The following is a 20571-nucleotide window of genomic DNA, read 5'->3' on the forward strand; positions in this document are numbered from 1 at the left end:
TTTTCGATGGTGGTGGATTGTGACCTGTAACCCGAAATAACATTGAATTCCGCGGATGATTGGAACCCAATTAGTTCCATTTCCAACGAAAATCAGCTGCTCCTACCTCCTTGATCTGGCATAGTCACATATTGCACTATTGAATGGACAGGGGACACTCAAAAGCTGAGATGTAATTTCACACGACTATTTGATTTCTTTCATCTACATACTAAAAAAATCGAATAGTAACAAAATATTAAACTGGGTCAATTGAAAATTATAAATCTTTTTTGTCGAAATATTACAAACATGCGACACGGTTAAGTCAAATCAACAGGAAAACCATTAGGGACCAAGAGATTCATTCAATATAATAATTGCGAATCAAAAAATTGACCTCATCCTCTTATTACATTTGCAGTAGGGTCGCGCTGGTTTAGAGATGTAACCAAAGTCGATGATCAACTGCGGTTATGATGAGTATTTACCCATCGTAGTGGAAAAATGATTAGGTTCACAACCATGCACTCGTGGGCAAAAAAAACATGGCACATGGATGCCGCCTCTGGCTGACTCATGATTCTTTCCACTTGTTTACGTATTTGAGGAAAGGAGGCACATTACCATCCTTAGGTGGGACTGAAACACGGACTGATCTTCTGAGAATTGCAGTATCTAAGACCACCTTCTGAGCCACTTCTTTCGCTCTTTTCTGCATCGCAGCACTGCAGATACACCCACGAAATGAATCTGAATATCACTAATGACTACAGTCCCTAGTTTCAAGGGAGAGAAACTCACCATATCTTTGAATAGTGCTTCTCCAACTGCATCTTAAGGGCCAGTTCACGCTCACCTTTAGGGTTAAGAGATCCGATCAAGCCATCAAGCTGGAATTTTCAAAACATCAAGACTAATAATTTCCACAGCTAAGGACCTACCATAGAGATGCTTATCGTGTCTAAATCTTACCTCCTCCTTCGAACCATAAAAGCCCCACTTTTCATGATCTATACTCTCCACAAATAACCTCCCTTCCCTTTGGAAGAACCAATACCCATTGTGGTCGCGGTCCTTCCCCAAGGCATTTGTTCGTATAAAGAATTTTTCCATCTCTCGATTGAAGTGCTCTTCCTGTACATAATTTGCAAGGTAGTCAAATAAATAGCTCCCTCAAGACTCGGATATCAGTTCCTCAACACTCAGTGATCAGTTCTCCACACACACTAAGACTTGGTACACTAACCTTCTGAGCTTTAAGTTTCTTCTCTTTTGCCTCTCGTTCTTGAGCCTTCTTTTCTTCTTGCAACCTTTTCAGTTCAGCTGTCCTGGATGTTTCATGTGCCCTCCTCTCCTCTTCAAGCCTTTTCAGCTCAGCTGTCCTAGCAATTCGTTTTCCTCCCTTTACAGGATTTTTGACATCTATCTTATACTTCACAGAAGACCTTTGCAATGTATAATCAAACAGTACCAATAAGCAGAAAGGAATCCATCAACATAAAACACAATAAATGTTTTCAAGAGTAATAAGTCTGAACAATTCAATCATGCCACAAATAAAGAAAATAGCATTGATGGAATACCTTTTGTCCGACTCAACTGCTTCAACATTGACATGCTTCTGAATTTCTGTATCGTGCACATGGGAGTCTAAACCATTCTGTTGCAAGCCTCCAGACTTGGCAGCTTTCAACTGTTTCTCCTCTTTTTTCTTTCTTGCCTCCTCCAAACCTTCTTCCCTTTTAGCTGCCAGAAGTGCTTGTTGTTGTTCAATGCACTGATCCAACTTATCTCTGATAGCATCAGTTAGAAGAGCCCAGTGGACCAATCTACCCAAAATGTCCAGTTTGGCATGAACTCCAAGTCTGAAGTATTGGCAATGCTTAATATTCACCAAGTCACCAGTTATATTAGCTTCCTCTTCCAACTCCAGAAAGTCATACAGATAATCTCTCCAGTTCTTTGATGTAATCTGTCACAAAAATTAAATTAAAAATTAAAAAAACAGATATCAAGTAAAGTAGAGAGAGTAGCATTAATCAAAGTTAAGCATTCAATATTACCACTTCCTTCCTCTTCTTTTGCTCAATCAAGTTGTAATACTCTCCATGATCCTCAATAAGCAGAGTGAGGACAGCAGAATGTATTTCCACAATCAACCTTGAATCCCCTTCATAGACAATCGCACTTTCAAAATCCTCAAGAGAAAATGGTGATAAATGCAGAAGTCTTCCAAAAGATGAGCAGAAGTCCCACACCATCAGTAGATCTCCCACACTGGTCATAGGAACAACAAAATCGGTGGCAGGGCTAGGTCGCTCAGACAACATATCACTGGGACTTGGCTTCACTAACAAATCCTCAATGGGGTACTTAAGTACTTCCTGCTTTATCTTCTTCTCTTCTTCAGTAGAGCATCGGATAGCAACCAGAACAGAAAACAAAAAACAGTAAGCTGTCAAACATAGATGCAAATACTTCTTTGAAAGTAAGCTATGCAAATATTTGCATCTAATAAGTTGGGGCTATCATTAATGTAGAAAGAAAAAAACATTCTCTTTTGCCTTCTCCCCTATTGATGACCAAAACCTAGGCCACTATTTTTCAAATATAGAGGACCAGAAATACCCTGTTTTTATCCCAGTCCATAGTAAACAACTATTAGACTTAAATATCTAGATCACCATTATCTTGTGAAAATGCCCAAGAATGTTTAGGGTTTAGGGCAAGTTAACCATATATGTTGAAAAGCAAGTATAAAAAGTCTTACATGGTTCTCATAGAAAGAAGTCTCACTAGCAATAATTAACATGGAGGAAATTTCACAAATGTGTTTCTGTTTAAAGGAATTGTAATTATTTTGTCTTTTATTTATATTGAGTTGTGCAATAATTCTAAGACTTATCTTTAGGAATTAAGACCTTGGAGTGTAACTGGAACATGAGAAGTTTAATTGTAATCCAATTCTACTTGTTTCCTCTATTATAAATAAAAACTTATTGTACTCAATTAATAAATCAAGTTAATTGATTATTGATTATCTTTTTTCCTCTAGAAATTCAACATGGCATCAAAGTAAGGTTTGTAAATTAGCACAACATCAATTTAAAAAGATAATGGGTCTCTCTCCCAATTAGGCATTGTAGCTTATTTCCTTCTTTTTTTGGCTTCCACTTTGCTTCTACCCTAGTTTACTTTTGTTCCTTCACCTCATGAGACTCCACCTTTTCGCATTCACAAAAGAAACATCCATCTTTGCTCCAATTTTAAGCAAAGCACTTCCTTTGTTATTAGAAGCACTACCTTAATCTATTAATCAAACTCTCTTCCTAACAAAGATCAGCCAGATGATGGCTAGTGACCTAACCCCAACCAAGCCAGCAACAACTGAATTCAGCATCTGCTGAATCCAAGGCAGTGAAGGCCTCTCTTTTCTGTTCTATGGAAACTTGTTGGCGGTTTTGGTCCATATCTACAGAGAAAGCATGAGTTTTTTGGTAGGCGTCTTCAATTCTGAGTGCATTATCCCTCTCCCAATAGCCACCCACTGCATATCAGTCGTTATGCTTGTGTTCTTGACACAAAAAGTCTTGAACTTCACCACTATATGCTTTGTTCTACTCTCCATTGCCTACAAGAAGTTGTTGATGCTTGTACAAGAAGTTGTTGATGCTTGAAGAGTTGAGATCTTTTTCTGTTTTATCAGATGCAGAAGCTTGACATTATTGACTTCATTGTCGATTTCAGATTTTTGGACCAATTCATGTTGGCATCCATCCAACGTCTTGTAGCAGATTTCACAAATTATGTGATCATCTTTTCAATTTGAAGGTGCTCAAAGAAGAAGAAATATCTGAGCAGTTGAGTTCGACTGGTGAAGTTTCTGCTAACCCAATCTTCCAGCCTCCTTGTGCAACAAGCTTTGTTCAGGTTTATGGAAGTTCTGATCGGGTCTGATTCTCGTGTGCTTCCTTGTCTAGTTGTTGCTCACACCAAAATTATAATCAAGCAAACATTGACCGTAGCTATGAGTTTGAGAAAGGTCGAGCTTTGCATGAAGGCAGATTGAATGTCGAGCTACATGGATGTTTCAGGAATTTCTTTTCGATGAGGATCTTGTGCAGGAGAGCGATTTTAGTGGGTCCTGGACTTACTCAAAATTTTCTGGAATCGATTCGGATTGAATTCTCAATTTCCTAGAAGAATGTTCCTCTCCATAGCAGACAAAATAAGAAGATTCTGGATTTTGTATTGTCTGTCAATGAGTCCAACTTGTAAACTTCAGATATGACTACAGCCTTGATGAATCCAAGATGCTACTGTTGAGAATGTCAAGTGTGATGCTATCAAAACATTGAATTTCGTAATCTACCAATAGAGATGGTGGTAAGGAGCATATGTTTGGAACCAACTTCCCCCTTTCACATTTGAGGCAATTGATGCACAGCAACAGGCCACCAAGTAGCAGCAATGAGCCAATACCTTTAAAGCACACAGCTATACACACTTGGTAGTCCTGTCTGACAAGTACATACAATGCTATTTCTGGCAGAAACGGTGTACTACTTTTAATGTCGGATGCTGATAGAGCAACAAGGTTACAAATCTTGAGAAGCTTGAAGTGGCATGTTGGCATTTTATCTCCCCATTATTATTTCAGGTTTAACCTTTTATTTGGGTCCCACTAGGTGCTTTACAAGGTGTTGTGCCATGTTCTTTTGTCTTCTCATAAAATAAACTTGGTATTCAATTCCTTTGTCATGTGAATTTAGTATTGTGGTCATACTTCTTGGTCAAACTTTGGTTAATTCCATAGTTCAATATTATGGTTTTACTGTTACAATCTCTCCTGGTTTTGCCATAAAAAAAAAGAAGAAAAAAGGCCACACTCATTATTGATTTGATAAGCAAGTCATTATTATTCTTTTTAGAAACTTGGTTTAAACTAGAGTGTTACATTGTAACTTCCTTCAATCTAAATTATAATATTTCTTCAATTTATCATTTTTTATCACTTCAAAGTAATGCTTAGACTCACCCAAAATTCACATGAATCAAGAGGTAATTTTTTTATCTACTCTTAAAAAGTGAGAAGTCTCTTTTTATGACCTTTTTTTTTTTTTTTTGAAGAAGATGTATTAATAAAATGGAAGAGAATTACAAAATTTGTGGGAGCACGTCCCTTACAACCAATGATTGTAGGGTGACTCCTTGCTTAGCAAGCACATCAGCCGCCGAATTAGCGGATCTCGGAATGTGAAACCAAATACAAGGAACAATTGAGGTAATATCTAAAATTTCTTTAAAAGTATCCCAATGCCTCCACAGAGGAGAAGATGCATTCTCACACCAACCTATCACCACTTTGGAGTCCCCTTCAACATGGAGAGGCCCCCTACATTTATCTCTAAAGATACGAAGACCGAAGAGGAGACTATGCAATTCAGCAGACGTAGAGTCTGATATACCAAGGGGTCCGACATAAGTGAAGAGCTGATTACCGGAGTGGTTTGAAATAACTCCTCCAAAACCAAAAATAACGGGGTTGCCAAGAGACGAGCCATCAAAATTTAACTTTAGGAAACCAGGATCAGGAGGAGACTATTCTCTCATGACCGGAGGCTTTTTCCCAATGTGTATCAATGCCAAGTTTCTCTTTTTATGACTTAAAAAAGACCTTTTTTCCAGCTGTGAAATTGAGCAATTTTTTTTAAAAATTATGACCATTTTAACTTGTGTATGGAGTTTTGTCATACAGCTATGATTAATTTTCTTCTCCCATATTTATTTTTTCCAAATTGAGTCTCTGTCTTTTTTATCCTTGATTTGAAGGGAATACGTGAAAGAAGAAATACAAAGAAAGAGGCATTTTGTTTCATCTGACCAGAATAATCAAGAGAAAAAGTTCGTGCATATGTGAAAAAAAAATTCAACCAAAATAAAATCGAAGACCACTAATCTTTTTCCTTGCAAGCTGAATTATAAACTCTAACTTGAAGGGGAGAGTTGAAGAACGCATGTGAAAGAGTTATACATGACTATCATAGAGGGAATCTTACAGAAGTCTTAGGGGATGAAGTCTCACATAAGTGTTTTTGTTTAGAAAAGTTTTAGTTATTTTAGTCTTCTATTTATGTTCAGGACTTATCTTTAGGAATTAAACTTTGGGTGCAATTGGGACAAAAGTAATTTAATTGTAATCCGATTATATTTGTTTCCTCTATGATAAATAGAAGCTCATTGTACTCAATTAATAAATCAAATCAATGAATTATTTTTCTTCCCTAAAAATTCAACAATACACTAAACCCGCACATAGCAACCAGGTAGATCATGTTGCACTCAATGACAAGGATTGGTTAATACTTAGATTGCCATACAGCCTAATTATTCATGTAATTAATGTCAAAGAGAATATAGTATGTAAAAGACCTGTTCTTTGTTTCTTCGCCACATGTAAGTCATCATTTTCATTCTTCACACCTTTCATCCTACGGACATTCTTTTTTCCCAGCTCCTGAAAATGAAGAAAACAGCAACCTTAGAATAGACAAAACAATCTACTTTTTAAAGCTGGTTTACACACACATAAACTTACACCAAAAACCCCAACTGCTCAAAATGGAAGCCCAATAATCAACCCCCCCCCCCACACACACACACACACACACACAAAAAAAAAAAAATCCCCTTGCAGCCATTATGACAAAGGCCAATCCATTTAATTTTCTTGTTTGATCACAAGAAATCTACAATACAGGTGAAACTTACCAACTCCACTGCTGAACGATCATTGGACCTTTTTACATTCTTTACAACCTTTTCCCTCAAATGCTCTGGAGGCTCAATAAATACTCCCAATTGCTTTGCTAATTTACAACTAACCACCCATGGTGAACTTTGAAAGGTTGATTTTTTTATAAAAAATCTTAAAAGACGTCTTGAAAATGGTGCTTTCTTCCTGATCAAATTTTGAGAATCCTCAACTGACATGTACACCACTTTTCCTCCTTGATCAAGCCATCCAACCTTATATAGGAGACTTTTAGCACTTGATAAAACCTTCAAAACTCGGCAAGGCTGCTCAGATTTTTCTTTTGTGCCTCGTAACTCTTCACCTTCTACAAAGCAATCCTTTAACTTCTCATATATCATGGCTACCAGATCATCTAAGCTCAGTGTACCTGTAAATATGCATTAAACAAAAAGCATTTTTTTATTAAACTTAAGTATCAATTAATACCATTACATATTAAACATAAATAGAATGAGCCCCATTAATTCAAAAGAGTACCTATAGAGTAAAACCATATAAATAGTGAAAATAATCAGTACAACAATTACCAAAAAGTAAAAAATTCAAAAGGCTTAGCAAGGGGAAGAAGTCCTTACTGAATTGGATAAAACGTAGAACATGTGGAATGAATTCTTTGGGGAACTCTAGAGTTTTCTCATTTGCTTGGTTTTCTGATACCACAGCCTCCTCATAAGTTAATTGTGTCTTTCCAGTGACTTTACAGGTCCACACTCTTTTGCAATATAATCTCATGCGTTTCAAGTACTCTCTGCTTGAAGCTAAGGATAAAAAAGGATGCTAACCAGCGGACCATTCAATAGCAAGACAAATAGCAAAGTCAAATAACTATATTTCTAAACACTAACCCCACAAAAAAAAATCAACAAATTAATCTTGAATCACTAACCAAGAGCAACTTTTTTTGTCATACACTGTTATTATGTTTAAACTCCCATACAAAAAGATGACAAAAAGAAATATTCTGAATGCACGCATGCAATAAAAGAATTTCTGATTGACCAAGTCTATATGCTAAACAAAAAATAACAGAATTGTTTTTAGAAATACCAGAAAAATTCCTCCAAACAGAAAAAAAATCAAGACGAAAACTTTTCGTGAGTTAAAAGGAGACTATCCTACAATGGCATCATGACCAACAAGGGACCATAACTGTTAGAATAAAATAATGACAACAGAGGAAGGTCACTTTTAAATATCAGACCGGAGTCAATAATTAAATTAAGGATTTTTAGCTCCTTCCATAAACATGGAGGATTTTTGGTCAAGGTCATTGGCAGAACTGTTGGTCAGTTATATTTCATCCTGGGAAGAAGCTTCTCTGAAACCTAGGATACAGAATTTCTACAAGATAGTACACTATACCTGTAGATTAGAAAATTGAATTAGACATTAGGGAACAGGATTTCAGATTCCAGCTCCAGATTGCAGCCATCAAAATAACTTGACTATCTTCTCCTTGATAGCATTGCATTATTTCTTCTTCTCTTCTTTTCAATGGAGTGGAGAAGATCTAAAAAGTTGAAGAAAAAAGGCTTAATTGAATTATTATTTTTATTTTAAAACAACTCTCCAAGGCAATTGGCGATTCCCCATTCAGTTTCAAGAGGCCTAACTACTCAGACATCTTATCTTGAAGCAGATCCAAGATTTCAAAAGCAAGGTTGCCAGCGTGCTCCAGAAAATTCTGAAGTTGAGGAGTATACCTCATTGCCTGAAACCAGGTTCAGGTTGATATGGAGAATGGACGATAGGAACCCATTTTTTTTCTTTTCACCTGACCTGTGAATTACTCTTTTATGTTTATTCCTACTTCCAATGATGAAACCAGATATCTGAGAATGTTTGCGTTGGTAATCACGGTGAAATGTTCATCACATAAATGACCACAACATCCTCCAACAACTCAAGCAAAATTTACTGGGAAATTCTCTAAGACGAGATAATCTTTCGGACGGCAAATGTCGCAACCAAGTCAACTATTTTGACATTCTCAAATTGATTTGGCAACCAGAGAAAGAATCGCGCAACAGAAACATATTCAGAAAAAAAATATCCAGATAGAGCAAAAAGAATGACGCAAGGAAAAGGATACTCGTAGCTCCTAAATATCTCTTTCGTGAACCGAACTTGCCAAACTTGTTCATCTGACCGCAAATCCGCAGGCGGTTCTTCGAGTTGGAAGTGCTTTTTCTTCAACAAAGGCATTCTACGATTCTGAAGTCCAGATTATCCTAGAATATGGCCAAAAACACCAAACAGATCGAAGGATGAAAACAATAATGAAAAACCCTATTAATCAACGCCATAGTAGAAAGATATTGACCAAAAGGAGAAATTACCGAAAGAAACCTACCACTGTCGGATGCCTTCCGGACGGTGAAAATTGCAGTTGATTGTTGAGATACCATGCAAGTCTCAAGATTTTGAAAGCTTTCAGCGGAGATGGCGAAAGACGACTCGCGCGAAGATTCGAAGATGAACTTTTTGTTTGCCGCCTAATATTTTCACTTTTGAGAACCTGCAGGTCTTGTTACATTTCAGTAAAGAACGACTAAATAACACGGAAACCTCCGGTTCGGAGTCCGGACAGTCTTCGGCTCCTCTTTCCGTCTCTCAACTTTCGATCTTCGTGTTCTCATTCGTCGAGTCGACTCACGATTCTGCCGAGTCTGATCAGAATTGAGACCAAGCAAATAGAGTCGAGGGCCGGGACTCCGAGTAAACCCTGCTTTCGGTTCCACCTCGGCTGCCTGGTTATTTAACTAAACCCAGTCGACTCAACCCAAAATAACCCCTGGAACGTACCATTTGTACTCTTTGACTTTAAATTACATTTTTAGGTAATTATTTTACATGGAAGGTTGTATCTACAATTAATTCACTATTTAAATACCACGTGACAAAACTTAATAGCATATTGTCATTTATTGCAAATTACAATAGTGTATACGTAGTTAATAATTTGATTGCTTACCAAACTGATTAGTAATCAAATGATGCACCTCCATGTACATTAAATATTTAAATATAATATTTATATTATTAATATATAATTACAACCTGTTTAGATATCGTAATTCAGATTACCGTGACCTAAGTTCTCAAAGATCTAAAATAGCATCGGGCCATGTGGGAAAAATATGATGCTCTCAATTAGAATGTGACATGGCAATTAGTACCTTCTTATCCTATTAATAATATTTTTAGAATCAAACGTAACTTTGATGGTTGAATTGACAGGTTTAATGCTCAAGGATTCCTATGAGACCATGATATCGCTACATCAGATATATATATATCGAGTAACCTAAAACCACAAAACATTGTATTGAGTGCCCGTCCTGGCCAACATCATCACTTCGGCATTGATACACACCCAAACTAATCTACACTAATATAAACAAAGGACTGAAGCCGCCGATCTGCCTGTTAACCGGTGCCGGTGACGCCCAGGTCTTGCTTGTTTTTTTCTTTCCCGGCGCCAAAGACCGGCCCACCCTGGCCAGTTGCATCTTTAACCTTCTCCTCGAGCTTATCGACCTGGATACCTCCTTCGTCCTGAGCCGAGCGGACATCCGTTTTGGTTTTGTTCTGCCCGCTTTCCACCGTCTCATACATGGTCGCAGTTTTCGATCCCATCGGCTGTGCTCCTTGCGCTCCTGACATGGTCGATCGCGTCCACTCGCGATTAAACCAAAGAATACTACCGTGCGCTCAGCTCCAAGTGATTCCCTACCTCTCCAGTTCCTTCCTTCCAGCTTCTCGACCCGAAACAGGCTTACCTTCGACATCTCCTATAAAGAGACGCAGACTCTGCTTCACAGCGCCACGATGCCTGAATTTGTCTCCACTTGTCCACGACTGGATCTACATCCTGAAATTTTGAAAGACGTGGCAGTTGCGCGAGGAGGCAGATGGCTCTTTCACCGTGGCTGATTCTCCATGACGGGTACGTAAAGAATTAGCGTGGTTCGACCCAGCCTGTGAACCCGATATGTGGGTGTTTCGACTCAGTCAGAACTCGCCCCTTTTATTCGAATCTTTCCGAGTCTTTAAGAGTGTGGATAATATTCGGATACTCTGACTCAATTTTCCAAGTGCCTGAAGCGGTTCAAGAGTCCGGGTCGGAATACCAAGGGATTAAGTTGATTAACTCGACAGTGGATAATCAATAATCATTAAAAATAATTTAACAGAGATAAAGTTATTAAATCCGGTCCAGTTAGCAGTTTAGACGGTTCAATTCAGTGACAGTGACACTATAAAAACATTAAAATTATTTTAAATATAATGGAATTTTTTCATGATTCAGTTTAATGTTTTTGTGTCAGGTCGGACCGGGGGAGGGAGGTGAGACACGTCTGGTCGAGACCGAGACCAGGAGGGAGGAGATGGAGGTAAGACAGGTCTGATCGAGGTCAGTTCCGATAGTCTATCCATTGTAAACAGATTTGTGATAAATTTATAATTATAATTATAAAATTTTCCTGAACCAGTATTTAAAATTACATAAGTAAAAATTACTAATTATGGCTTGACCTGAACCGAGAATGCTTAGACCATGAGAAGGGACTTGAAAAATGAAACCGCGGAAGTACTCGAGTCAGGTCGCGTACGCCCTGCAGTCTGTAGTAAGGGCACCCGGGCTGTAGGTTCTTATAAGTATTCCGAACACTAGCGCGCAACACTCTCATTTCTTTTCCTGCGGTCGGAGTTTCCTTCTGTTGGCAAACTTGCATTCTCGATCTCCAGCCATGCAAACGCCGGTTCTCGCCCTCAGTAAGTTTCTTAAGTTTATTTAGGTTATTTCTCTCTCGGTTGATCACCTTTTGGGCACTTGTTTTGATTGGCATTCGTTTGTTTGTCTTGGATGCTTTTAGTGTTAGAGCTTTGCTGCTTAACCTTCATTTTTTATATATTTTTTTGTTCTCGGTAAAACAATGCGTTCGTGTTTCTTTTGTTTCTGTTGATGTGCGATTGGTGTTGGTTGCGTTTGATTGCTTAACGAAGACCTGAAGCCGAAACAAACTTCAAAACTTTGAAATGGTTCTGTAGGATGTTGTAGTAATCACTAAACATCATAGCTCATGGACTGGAATGGCACAGTTTTCTGCTGTCAAGGCATTATCTTGCTGTATCCGCGTGACACTCTTCTGTACAATGTATAACTTCCATTACTAATGCACCTAAGGTTGCTTTTAGGTTTTTCATACCTGCAGAAAGAGCTTCTGGCGCTTGGCCATTATGAAGCTGGGGAATAAGTTTGCTCGGTTTAAGTAAGAATAGTTAGTGCCTTTACAAGATCATTCCTGTGGAGAATGGAAGATGACAAATGATTTTTTAATCTTTTTGGAGACCTAAAGTCCTGCTGAAAAATATGAAGAAGGATACTGAACGTCTTTTTTGAGGATGAATACTACGTTAGAAAATACAGATGACAGGTCTCATTTGATTCTGTGGTTAAGGTATTTAAGCGTAATACTTATGAAGATTGTATTTTAAAAGAGGGTGCCAGCTTGTTGGTTCTAGATTCACATGAGGTGCTAAAAAATGTAGGCACATGAATTTTGAGGAAATGAGTTGGGATTATTGTCAGTCGTCATGCAAACGGACAAGAGAGCTGGGCATGTGGCTTTTCCTTCTACTTCTGTACCTTTTATCCTTTACAATTCTACATTTTCGTCCTTTGATAGATTCTTGAGTATGGAGTTGAAAGTGGTTCATATACTTCATTTGTGGATTGAATATGTTTGTATCATGGCCTATCTGATGGGTTCAAAATTGTCCCAAGGTTGATACTTGGTGTTATATTTATAATCAAATTAGGCTTTATTTATGTTGCTGTTCCTACTGAGCTCTTTGAAAGCAACGTAAAACTTCTGTAACTATTCATCCATTTAATTGCTGCCATATCTTCTAATTAATTCTCTTGAGAGAAAAGCACTGCCTCTGTACCCTCTTTATGGTTCAGTTCAGATAGACGAGGTTGGAGTAATATAGCTCCATGTCATTGGGCTTTTTTTTTCAACTTTAGTTGTGAATTTGTCATGCTTGGTCTCTTGAGTCCATTCTGTACCAAACCTTCTGGAGGTTAAAGCCGTTTTTTTCTTTGTAACTGGATAAATTAGAGTTTTTGGTACTTTAAAAAAAAAGAATATTCGATCCTGCATAAAATTTTGCCAATGAAAAAAAAATCTGGGAACTGGGGCCATAAATTCAGACAAATAAAAAGCTTTTCTAGGAAGTGGGCCTAAAAGTAAGGATGGACTTGCTGGTGGAGCCTCCTGCTCAATGGCTTCATTGGGGCTTTCTCGTGTGAGGTTTTGGGTTCAAGTATCATGGGGGAAAAAGGGTATGGTATGCATGTGTGATCAATATTCCTAAAAAATTTATTAGGATGAAGATTAAGGAGTGCTTTTTGTTTTTGGGATCTGATTGAATGCAGTTTCATGAACACTTCAACAGCTGGTTTTCAGTAGTTAAGATTCCACTTTTTTAATTTTTAATTTGGAAGGCTGCTGCTTTCATTTTTGTGCTTATTACATATTTATATCACTCTCTTTGCCACTACACTTTTCAGCACAGTGTGGATAAGCCAAGAATTCATCCTGGGACACCCAAATCTTTGCGGTGAATTTTCATTTTTGGTTGCTTATTTGGTTATGTATCGATGATTTTCCTCTGTTAAAAGTTTTTGTTTGATGTTGCAATTCTGTTTTTAGAAGACTTCAATGTTCTGTCAGTGGAACGGTAAGTTTCTTTATAATGACATCTGCCCTGCTTATTAGTGCACATGGTATCTGTAATCATCTGTAAAGGGACTATTTCTGCCATTCATCTCACTGATTTATTCTTGCTACATCTTTTGATGATTTTGTTTTATTCATTCTCTTTAGTGAAACTTTTTGTTCATGTTGTGGCAATAATTTCATTTTTTAAGTGGACAAAGGCGGTTTTTGCTTTATGTAGACCACTACTATATCTCTGATGGATAATTTTGCTGTATGTTTGGACTGAACTGAGCAGAAGATTCTTTAACTCGTGAATCTGGAAGTAAGGTGCACCATGCCAATATCCAAGCTGCAAAGGTGAAATGATTTCTTATTATAAATTCAGGCTATTTATAAAACTGCATTGTTATATTCTTAACTCATTTAAACATGTCTTTTATGCATCCATTGCTTTTTGTTCTCAGGTTGTTCCATTGATCTTTTGAATTTCTTTTGGTCACATTTTTCAGTTGCTTTTATCAGCGAGAATTTTTAGGCTTGATCTAGTCATTGAAGCTCATGTTATGAATGCAACCTTTGCGCTCTTTTGAGGCAATATTTTTTCTTCTCGTAACCTTCTCTTTTCTCTTTCTTAAAATTTTTGCTTTTATGGGGAAAAAAGGAAGCAAGCATTGAAATGGATCAGGTAATATACCTTCATATCGTGTATCTTCTGGCATGTCATGACTATAAAATGCAAATACTTTTTTGGCCTGATAATTGGAAAAATGTTTGACATGCTCTGGAAGTATCCACCACCAATTTTAAGTTGTGTCGAGCCTGGGTCTTCCCTTTCTTCTTGTTTGTGGTTGTGATTTCTTAGTAAGTATTTCCTTATGTGCTGTGACTATCAGAATGTTTGAAAACTCATGCAACAGCAGTCTTGGTGTTTGAGGTTAACATTTAATGTGTTAGTGATCCTAAATAGAAACATTTTTGTGTTATTTCTCTTTACGTATTTTTTTCTAAGTTCTGTGGGTCAAAGCAAAATCTTTTGTACTTTATAGTTTTGTTTATTTTTTAAGTTTCTTGGCCGTTGTATCAGCATTCATATGTATATATGTTGGTGGTTATTGCAGGCTGTTGCTGATATAATCCGCACTACATTGGGTCCACGGTCCATGTTAAAGATGCTTCTTGATGCAGCAGGAGGTGATCTCATTGTTTTCCTTTTTCATAGGTTTTTGTTATGGTCTTAATCTTGTAAATCATGACATCTGAAATCCTTGTTTTATAACCCCCATTTTCCTCTCTTCTTCAAGTATATCACAAAAAAAAACCCTGTAAATTAGCCTGTGAGCAATACTTAGATTAAGGTGTACATGTTCTAGTGCATGCTCCACTTGCATAGGTCACCCTTTCATACCTATATTTCTGAGAATATTTGTTATTATGTTGCAATTACAGGTATCGTCGTCACAAATGATGGAAATTCTATTCTGCGTGAGTTGGATATTGCTCATCCTGCTGCAAAGGTAGTGTTTTGAACAATATGTTACCTTAGAATGTCATGATGAAGGAAAAGGTAGATTTAGAAAAATATAAATATTGCTCTTGAAGCATGATTGTGGCCTTCCTTTTTGAAAAAAAAGTAACATTTTGTTATTTTTTTAATCGGTAAGATACAGAAGAACAGAAAAGAAGTGACATAGAAAGAAATGTAATCTGTTGATATTTTATGATATTCCCTAAACGGCATAAAACCATTAAATCTTCAATCAAAGACGTTTACTCTGCCCCCTTCAGCCAATGTAAGGCAGTAGTGGGTGGAGTTCAGAGCCCTTCTTTTAGGCCTTCAACTTTACATGTGAAGCTTCTCTATTCCCCTCCTTGTGGTAGGAGACTTGGCCGTTGCTGTTGGTTGGGTTAGAAGGGCAAGTTCTTGAGGCATTTTGATGAGATAGGGTACCTTTATAAATACTTGAGCTTAATATGGTGGCATACCCTAAGAGTGCTAATAGCATCATCAACACTTTGGCTCAGGAGTGAGCCCTCTAGCAGCACCTTGTTACCCCTACGAGTCTACTTTTCTAGTCTGTCTCTCCCTTGGGAGCTTTTATTAATGGAATTCACTTTCTTATTGTTATAAAAAGAAAAAAGAAATTGTTCCTAATATGCTACTTATGCTGCTTTTCCTTGTCCTCGAGAACGACAAGGAATCATGTTATTTTGTATAATGTTTTAAAGTCTGGTTTGATCTTTTTGTTTAACTGGCTTGACCAGGACCTGGACCCAAGAGCTGGTCATGCACAACTCATTGAGCTAGATTTTAAAACCTGCACTCACAGGCTGGGGTAAGAGTACTGGATTGAGCATGACAGATCACCTGGCTGGATTAGAGAGAAGTTTTAATTGGAAAACAAAGGAAACAAATTGCTTCTTCTTTATATTTTATTTTATTGGATGTCTCTGAAGCGTCAAATAAATAAATTTTGATGCCTTTAATTTTATAAAATTTTGTTTCACTCAACTCAGACTGGAGTGTCCATTTTGTAAACTGGACTTGATCACCCGGCCAGATCTGTACCAAGTCGGGTTATAAAAAAATTATATATCATGAGTGGGAGTCATGTTAGTCTATTGTGTAATTTAGGTTGATATCGAACAACTATAACAACCTGGATGGATTAAATAGATATCTCAATTCCAATGCTTTTGTCAAAAAAAGAGAGCAGTGTAATGGAAAAATGGCAGTGTGGATGGCCTATATAATCAAATTATTAACTAAGAGTAGTTAATATTTTGAAGTTGCTGCTATGTAAATTCGTGATGGACCTCTGCCATTTGGCTTACATGCAAGCCTTCTTTGCACAACCATTTTGAGTCAATCTCCACTTAGAACTTTATTAGTCTTCTAACTGTAATCTTGAATTCCTTCATGAAATTTTCATCTGTTTTTATTTTCATGGTAGTCTATGATTGAACTAAGTCGGACACAAGATGAAGAAGTGGGGGATGGAACAACATCTGTCATTGTTCTGAGTAAGTTGCAAATTTAAAGCTCTAGTCTTTGCAGCATGAAGTAACTGAAGCTTGTTACTGATTATTTTAATTAAAATGTAATATAGCTGGTGAAATGCTGCATGTAGCAGAAGCTTTTATTAACAAGAGCTATCATCCTACAGTTATTTGTCGAGGTAATGTGTAATTTGCTTCAAGGTCCTTTCTTTTATTTATTTCTGTAAATGGATTCCTTGCTGGTAGAGAATTTTCACATTTACTAGTTTTGTACCAAGATGTTTATTGTACTTTGAATTAGATTTATGTTGATGATTTCAAATGTACCACAAATTTGCAGCCTACAATCAAGCTCTTGAAGATGCTCTTGCAGTGCTTGACAAGATTGCTGTGTCTATTGATGTTAATGATCGTAAGGTTCCTCTCTATATATGTGTCTATGTATGTATATGTGCTTGCTTAGGTGTGTGTCTGTGTGAAGCATTCTGTGTATTAATCCATGTTGGCTGAGATCAGTATTCTGACTGATGTGTTTATGAACTGTCTGGTTTATGGATTTCTTCTTCATGAAACCCTTGTTGGTTTTATGATGCTTGGACTAGTCAGAAATTGAATACAGAAAAGTTTCTGTTCAATTTTGGAATCTCAATATGACATTGTGGTTTGTAGATATGTACTTCTTGTTTGACTCATTTACACCTCCATTTATCAGGTATGACAATGCTGGACCTGGTTAAAACTTGCATTGGCACAAAGTTTACTAGTCAATTTGGGAATCTCATTGCTGTGAGTATACACTCATCTTCTCTGCCTATCAGTCAGTCAAACTCTCTCTCTCTCTCTCTCTCTCTCTCTCTCTCTCTCTCTCTCTCTCTCTCTCTCTCTCTGTAATCTTTCTTATTAACGTTTTGTTCTTTACATTAGGATCTAGCAATTGATGCCACTACGATGGTTGGTGTGGACCTTGGTCAAGGGTATAAAGATGTGGACATCAAGAAATACATCAAAGTTGAGAAGGTTCCTGGTGGTCAGTTGGAGGATTCCAAGGTTCTTAAAGGAGTCATGTTTAACAAAGATGTGGTTGCTCCTGGAAAGATGAGAAGGAAGATAGTAAATCCACGCATCATTCTTCTTGACTGCCCCCTTGAATATAAGAAAGGCGAAAACCAGACAAATGCAGAGTTGGTTAAAGAAGAAGATTGGTAATAACTTCAATGATTTGCTTCTAAGTTCTTTCTTAAGATAATTAAGTGTTCCTGGGTAGCTGATTCTCTTTATGGTGTCTCTAGTCACTCTATTATTTTTATGTCTACTTTCAGCATTTCATCTTGTTAGTGAAACTTATTCTGTAATCCCTATGCCAGGGCGGTTCTTCTAAAACTGGAAGAAGAATATATTGAGAATGTGTGCATGCAGATACTGAAGTTCAAACCTGATGTAGTAATCTCAGAAAAGGGGCTTAGTGATCTTGCTTGCCATTACTTGAGTAAAGCTGGTGTGAGTGCCATTCGGCGACTGAGAAAGACTGACAACAACAGAATTGCCAAAGCTTGTGGGGCTGTTATTGTTAACAGACCAGAAGAGCTGCAAGAGTCGGATGTTGGAACTGGAGCTGGACTTTTTGAGGTTAAGAAAATTGGTGATGAGTTTTTCACATTTATTGTGGATTGTAAAAGTCCAAAAGCTTGTACTGTTCTTCTAAGAGGTGCCAGTAAGGATCTTTTAAATGAAGTTGAGAGGAACTTGCAGGTAAATGGTTGTTCAGTCTTTGATTATAAAAAGAGACAAAAGAGAATTGAAAGGATCTATAGTATATTGTGTAAGGAATTTATCTTTTGAACATAACTTTCTTTTCAGGATGCCATGTCTGTGGCAAGAAATATCATAAAATATCCAAAACTAGTTCCTGGTGGTGGTGCAACAGAGTTAACTGTATCTGTGACATTGAAGCAAAAAAGCTCATCTATTGAAGGAATTGAGAAGGTAAACTTCTATCTTCCGGTTTTTGGACAGTTGTAATCTTTTATTGGTAATTTGTGTCTTCTATTGCAAACATTAAGTGGACACCTGTTTGATATTGTGATATTAGATATCTATGGAGGGACAAGCAATATCATGGTGCAATATGCAATTTGATATAGTGAAGTAGATTGTTGTGTAGCTTTCTCTAGTCTTTTGCACATACCTTATTACTTAAAAACAAAGGAATAAGTTTTTTTTAGGCTGAAGTGTAAATTTGGCTTTCTCAGGGTGGGAATCCTATTCTTCAGAAACATGTTCTAGAACAGAAATCTAGCTAATCTATGAAATGTTTCAGACGCTTCAAACACATTTTTTAAAACAGAAACCTAGCTAATTTATGAAAGGTTTCAAAAACTTTTTAGAAATGTTTATAAAACTCTCAACTTCTGCTGAATTTTGTTGGAAATCTAAATTTTTATTTTTATTTGCTCACGCCTGAAACTTTGCACAAACTTGTATTTTTATATTTCAAATAAAAGGATTGAACTGAAAAAAATTAAGTCTTGGGTTTGAAAAGTTGTTTAAGTGAAATATTGTAAAGCTAATACAAATATCATATATTTGTTTACTAATTGCCGAGAATTGTTGCTTCAAAGAAATTTAGAAATTGTTTAATGGTTATTTCCTTATATCATTTTATATTTATGTGATTCTTACATATTTAGTACTTTTTCTTATTACTTTGTAGATGATTTCTTCTTGGTTTTGAAACACTTCTTAGAAGTTTCTGAAGTGTTTTCCTAAGTTTACATTTTGTATGTTTTTCTTATTATGATTTCCACATCAGTTTCCTGTATCACTTCCCTTTTTCGGCATATGCTATATTAATGTTTATATTTAATGCCTGTTATTGTGTATTAAACAGTGGCCTTATGAAGCTGCTGCCATAGCTTTTGAGGCTATTCCACGAACTCTGGCACAGAATTGTGGTGTTAATGTTATTAGGACTATGACAGCTCTGCAAGGAAAGGTATAGTTGTGAGGCATGTATTTAAATAGTTGTTTTTGACTTCTCACCACGATTTCCAGGTGTAAACATTCCCTTACAAATGATTTTCCCTTTCTCTGGTCCAGCATGCAAATGGTGAAAATGCGTGGATTGGCATTGATGGTAGCACTGGCGAGATCACAGATATGAAAGAGCGGAAGGTAACAATGTTGCTTTGACCGTGTGGTAATAGCGTGTGCCTGTTTAATTTCCGTTTTAAAAAAATAATTTTACAAGTTCTGAGGGGTAATTCAACTGTTTGTTTTCTTGAGGATTGCTTTAATTTTTTTCCTCAGATGTAAAGATGATTCAGGCTTGCTACTGCTTATATTTTTACAGATCTGTGATGCATACAATGTGAAGGCTCAGACATTCAAAACTGCCATTGAGGCTGCCTGCATGCTTCTGAGGATTGATGATATTGTGAGTGGAATTAAAAAGAAGCAGGCTCCAGGTCAAGCTCCACAGAAGCCTAAGATCGAGGAAGAGGGAGATGCTGACAATGAACAAATGATTCCTGAATAGAAAAAAAACGAAGTAGAAAAGTCACAAAGACTATGTTATATACGAACTAGCTTAATGTTGGGTCAGATTTTTTATGTACTCGTGGAATTAGTGAATCCTGCCTTTATTTTACTTTTCGGGAGCTTTGGAGTTGGTTTCATATGGAAGCCCCTTCAAGTTTTGTTTTTGACGTAGTCCTCGTATTTTCTTAGGTGACGTTAGTTTTTTATACAATTGTGTACTTGTAATCTTTAACTAATTTGATGCTGAAGTACGATCATTGAGTGGTTAACCATTTTAGTCAATTGTTTCTGAGCATATTTGCTTGCAGAATCGACTCTTATTTGGCTTGTACTGATTTTGCGCAGAAGGCGGGTGGTCGTGTGCTTTCTAGCGAGTTGTTATTTCCGTTGCTCGGTGTTTGGAGGTCCGTGGTGCTCTCTAGAAATCAAACTGACCTTAAAAAGAAGCTATAGAGATACTTCGAACTGCATGCCCACTTATTCTGTATTTCCATCTTGACTTGATAT

The 20571-nt window shown here is 37.0% G+C and overlaps 3 protein-coding genes across 3 annotated transcripts; 1 reads left to right on the forward strand and 2 right to left on the reverse strand.

Annotated features, from left to right (window-relative positions):
- Window positions 1-253: 253 nt before the first annotated feature.
- Window positions 254-9311, reverse strand: LOC137955555 (uncharacterized). The gene is made up of 11 exons (XM_068802556.1): window positions 9153-9311; window positions 8892-9030; window positions 7375-7547; window positions 6754-7166; window positions 6415-6499; window positions 2046-2386; window positions 1566-1954; window positions 1229-1427; window positions 955-1116; window positions 784-872; window positions 254-707 (listed from the first exon to the last, which is right to left on the reverse strand). The coding sequence occupies exons 2-11, from the start codon at window positions 9002-9004 to the stop codon at window positions 557-559; spliced, it is 2115 nt and encodes a 704-aa protein (XP_068658657.1). The 5' UTR covers window positions 9005-9030; window positions 9153-9311; the 3' UTR covers window positions 254-556.
- Window positions 9312-10151: 840 nt separating this feature from the next.
- On the reverse strand, window positions 10152-10559 carry LOC137952047 (uncharacterized). The gene has a single exon (XM_068799148.1). It carries the CDS (start codon window positions 10463-10465, stop codon window positions 10229-10231), a length of 237 nt encoding a protein of 78 aa, XP_068655249.1. The 5' UTR covers window positions 10466-10559; the 3' UTR covers window positions 10152-10228.
- Window positions 10560-11440: 881 nt separating this feature from the next.
- On the forward strand, window positions 11441-20341 carry LOC137955565 (T-complex protein 1 subunit gamma-like). The gene is made up of 14 exons (XM_068802568.1): window positions 11441-11578; window positions 13826-13887; window positions 14649-14721; window positions 14977-15044; window positions 16482-16551; window positions 16638-16706; window positions 16868-16939; window positions 17240-17313; window positions 17452-17729; window positions 17892-18276; window positions 18385-18510; window positions 19415-19519; window positions 19624-19698; window positions 19877-20341. Exons 1-14 carry the CDS (start codon window positions 11554-11556, stop codon window positions 20060-20062), a joined length of 1668 nt encoding a protein of 555 aa, XP_068658669.1. The 5' UTR covers window positions 11441-11553; the 3' UTR covers window positions 20063-20341.
- Window positions 20342-20571: the final 230 nt, after the last annotated feature.

Source organism: Aristolochia californica, unplaced genomic scaffold (assembly GCF_029961685.1).
Source record: "Aristolochia californica isolate CCGP_79_NKW_82.1479 unplaced genomic scaffold, dmAriCali1.0.hap1 SCAF_1, whole genome shotgun sequence".
In the NCBI taxonomy this organism is placed as follows: Eukaryota; Viridiplantae; Streptophyta; class Magnoliopsida; order Piperales; family Aristolochiaceae; genus Aristolochia; species Aristolochia californica.

Bases quoted from the DNA above. Each gene is read 5' to 3' on its own strand.
- LOC137955555 (XM_068802556.1), bottom strand. From the start codon at position 9,004: ATGCCTTTGTTGAAGAAAAAGCACTTCCAACTCGAAGAACCGCCTGCG. The intron at 7,548-8,891 runs GTATCCTTTTCC...AGCTTCAAGCAG, and splicing joins GAGATATTTAGGAGCTACGA to AGAGTACTTGAAACGCATGA. The intron at 708-783 runs GTGAGTTTCTCT...GTGTATCTGCAG, and splicing joins AAGCACTATTCAAAGATATG to TGCTGCGATGCAGAAAAGAG.
- LOC137952047 (XM_068799148.1), bottom strand. From the start codon at position 10,465: ATGTCAGGAGCGCAAGGAGCACAGCCGATGGGATCGAAAACTGCGACC.
- LOC137955565 (XM_068802568.1), top strand. From the start codon at position 11,554: ATGCAAACGCCGGTTCTCGCCCTCA. The intron at 13,888-14,648 runs GTGAAATGATTT...TGGTTATTGCAG, and splicing joins CCAATATCCAAGCTGCAAAG to GCTGTTGCTGATATAATCCG. The intron at 17,314-17,451 runs GTGAGTATACAC...TCTTTACATTAG, and splicing joins AATTTGGGAATCTCATTGCT to GATCTAGCAATTGATGCCAC.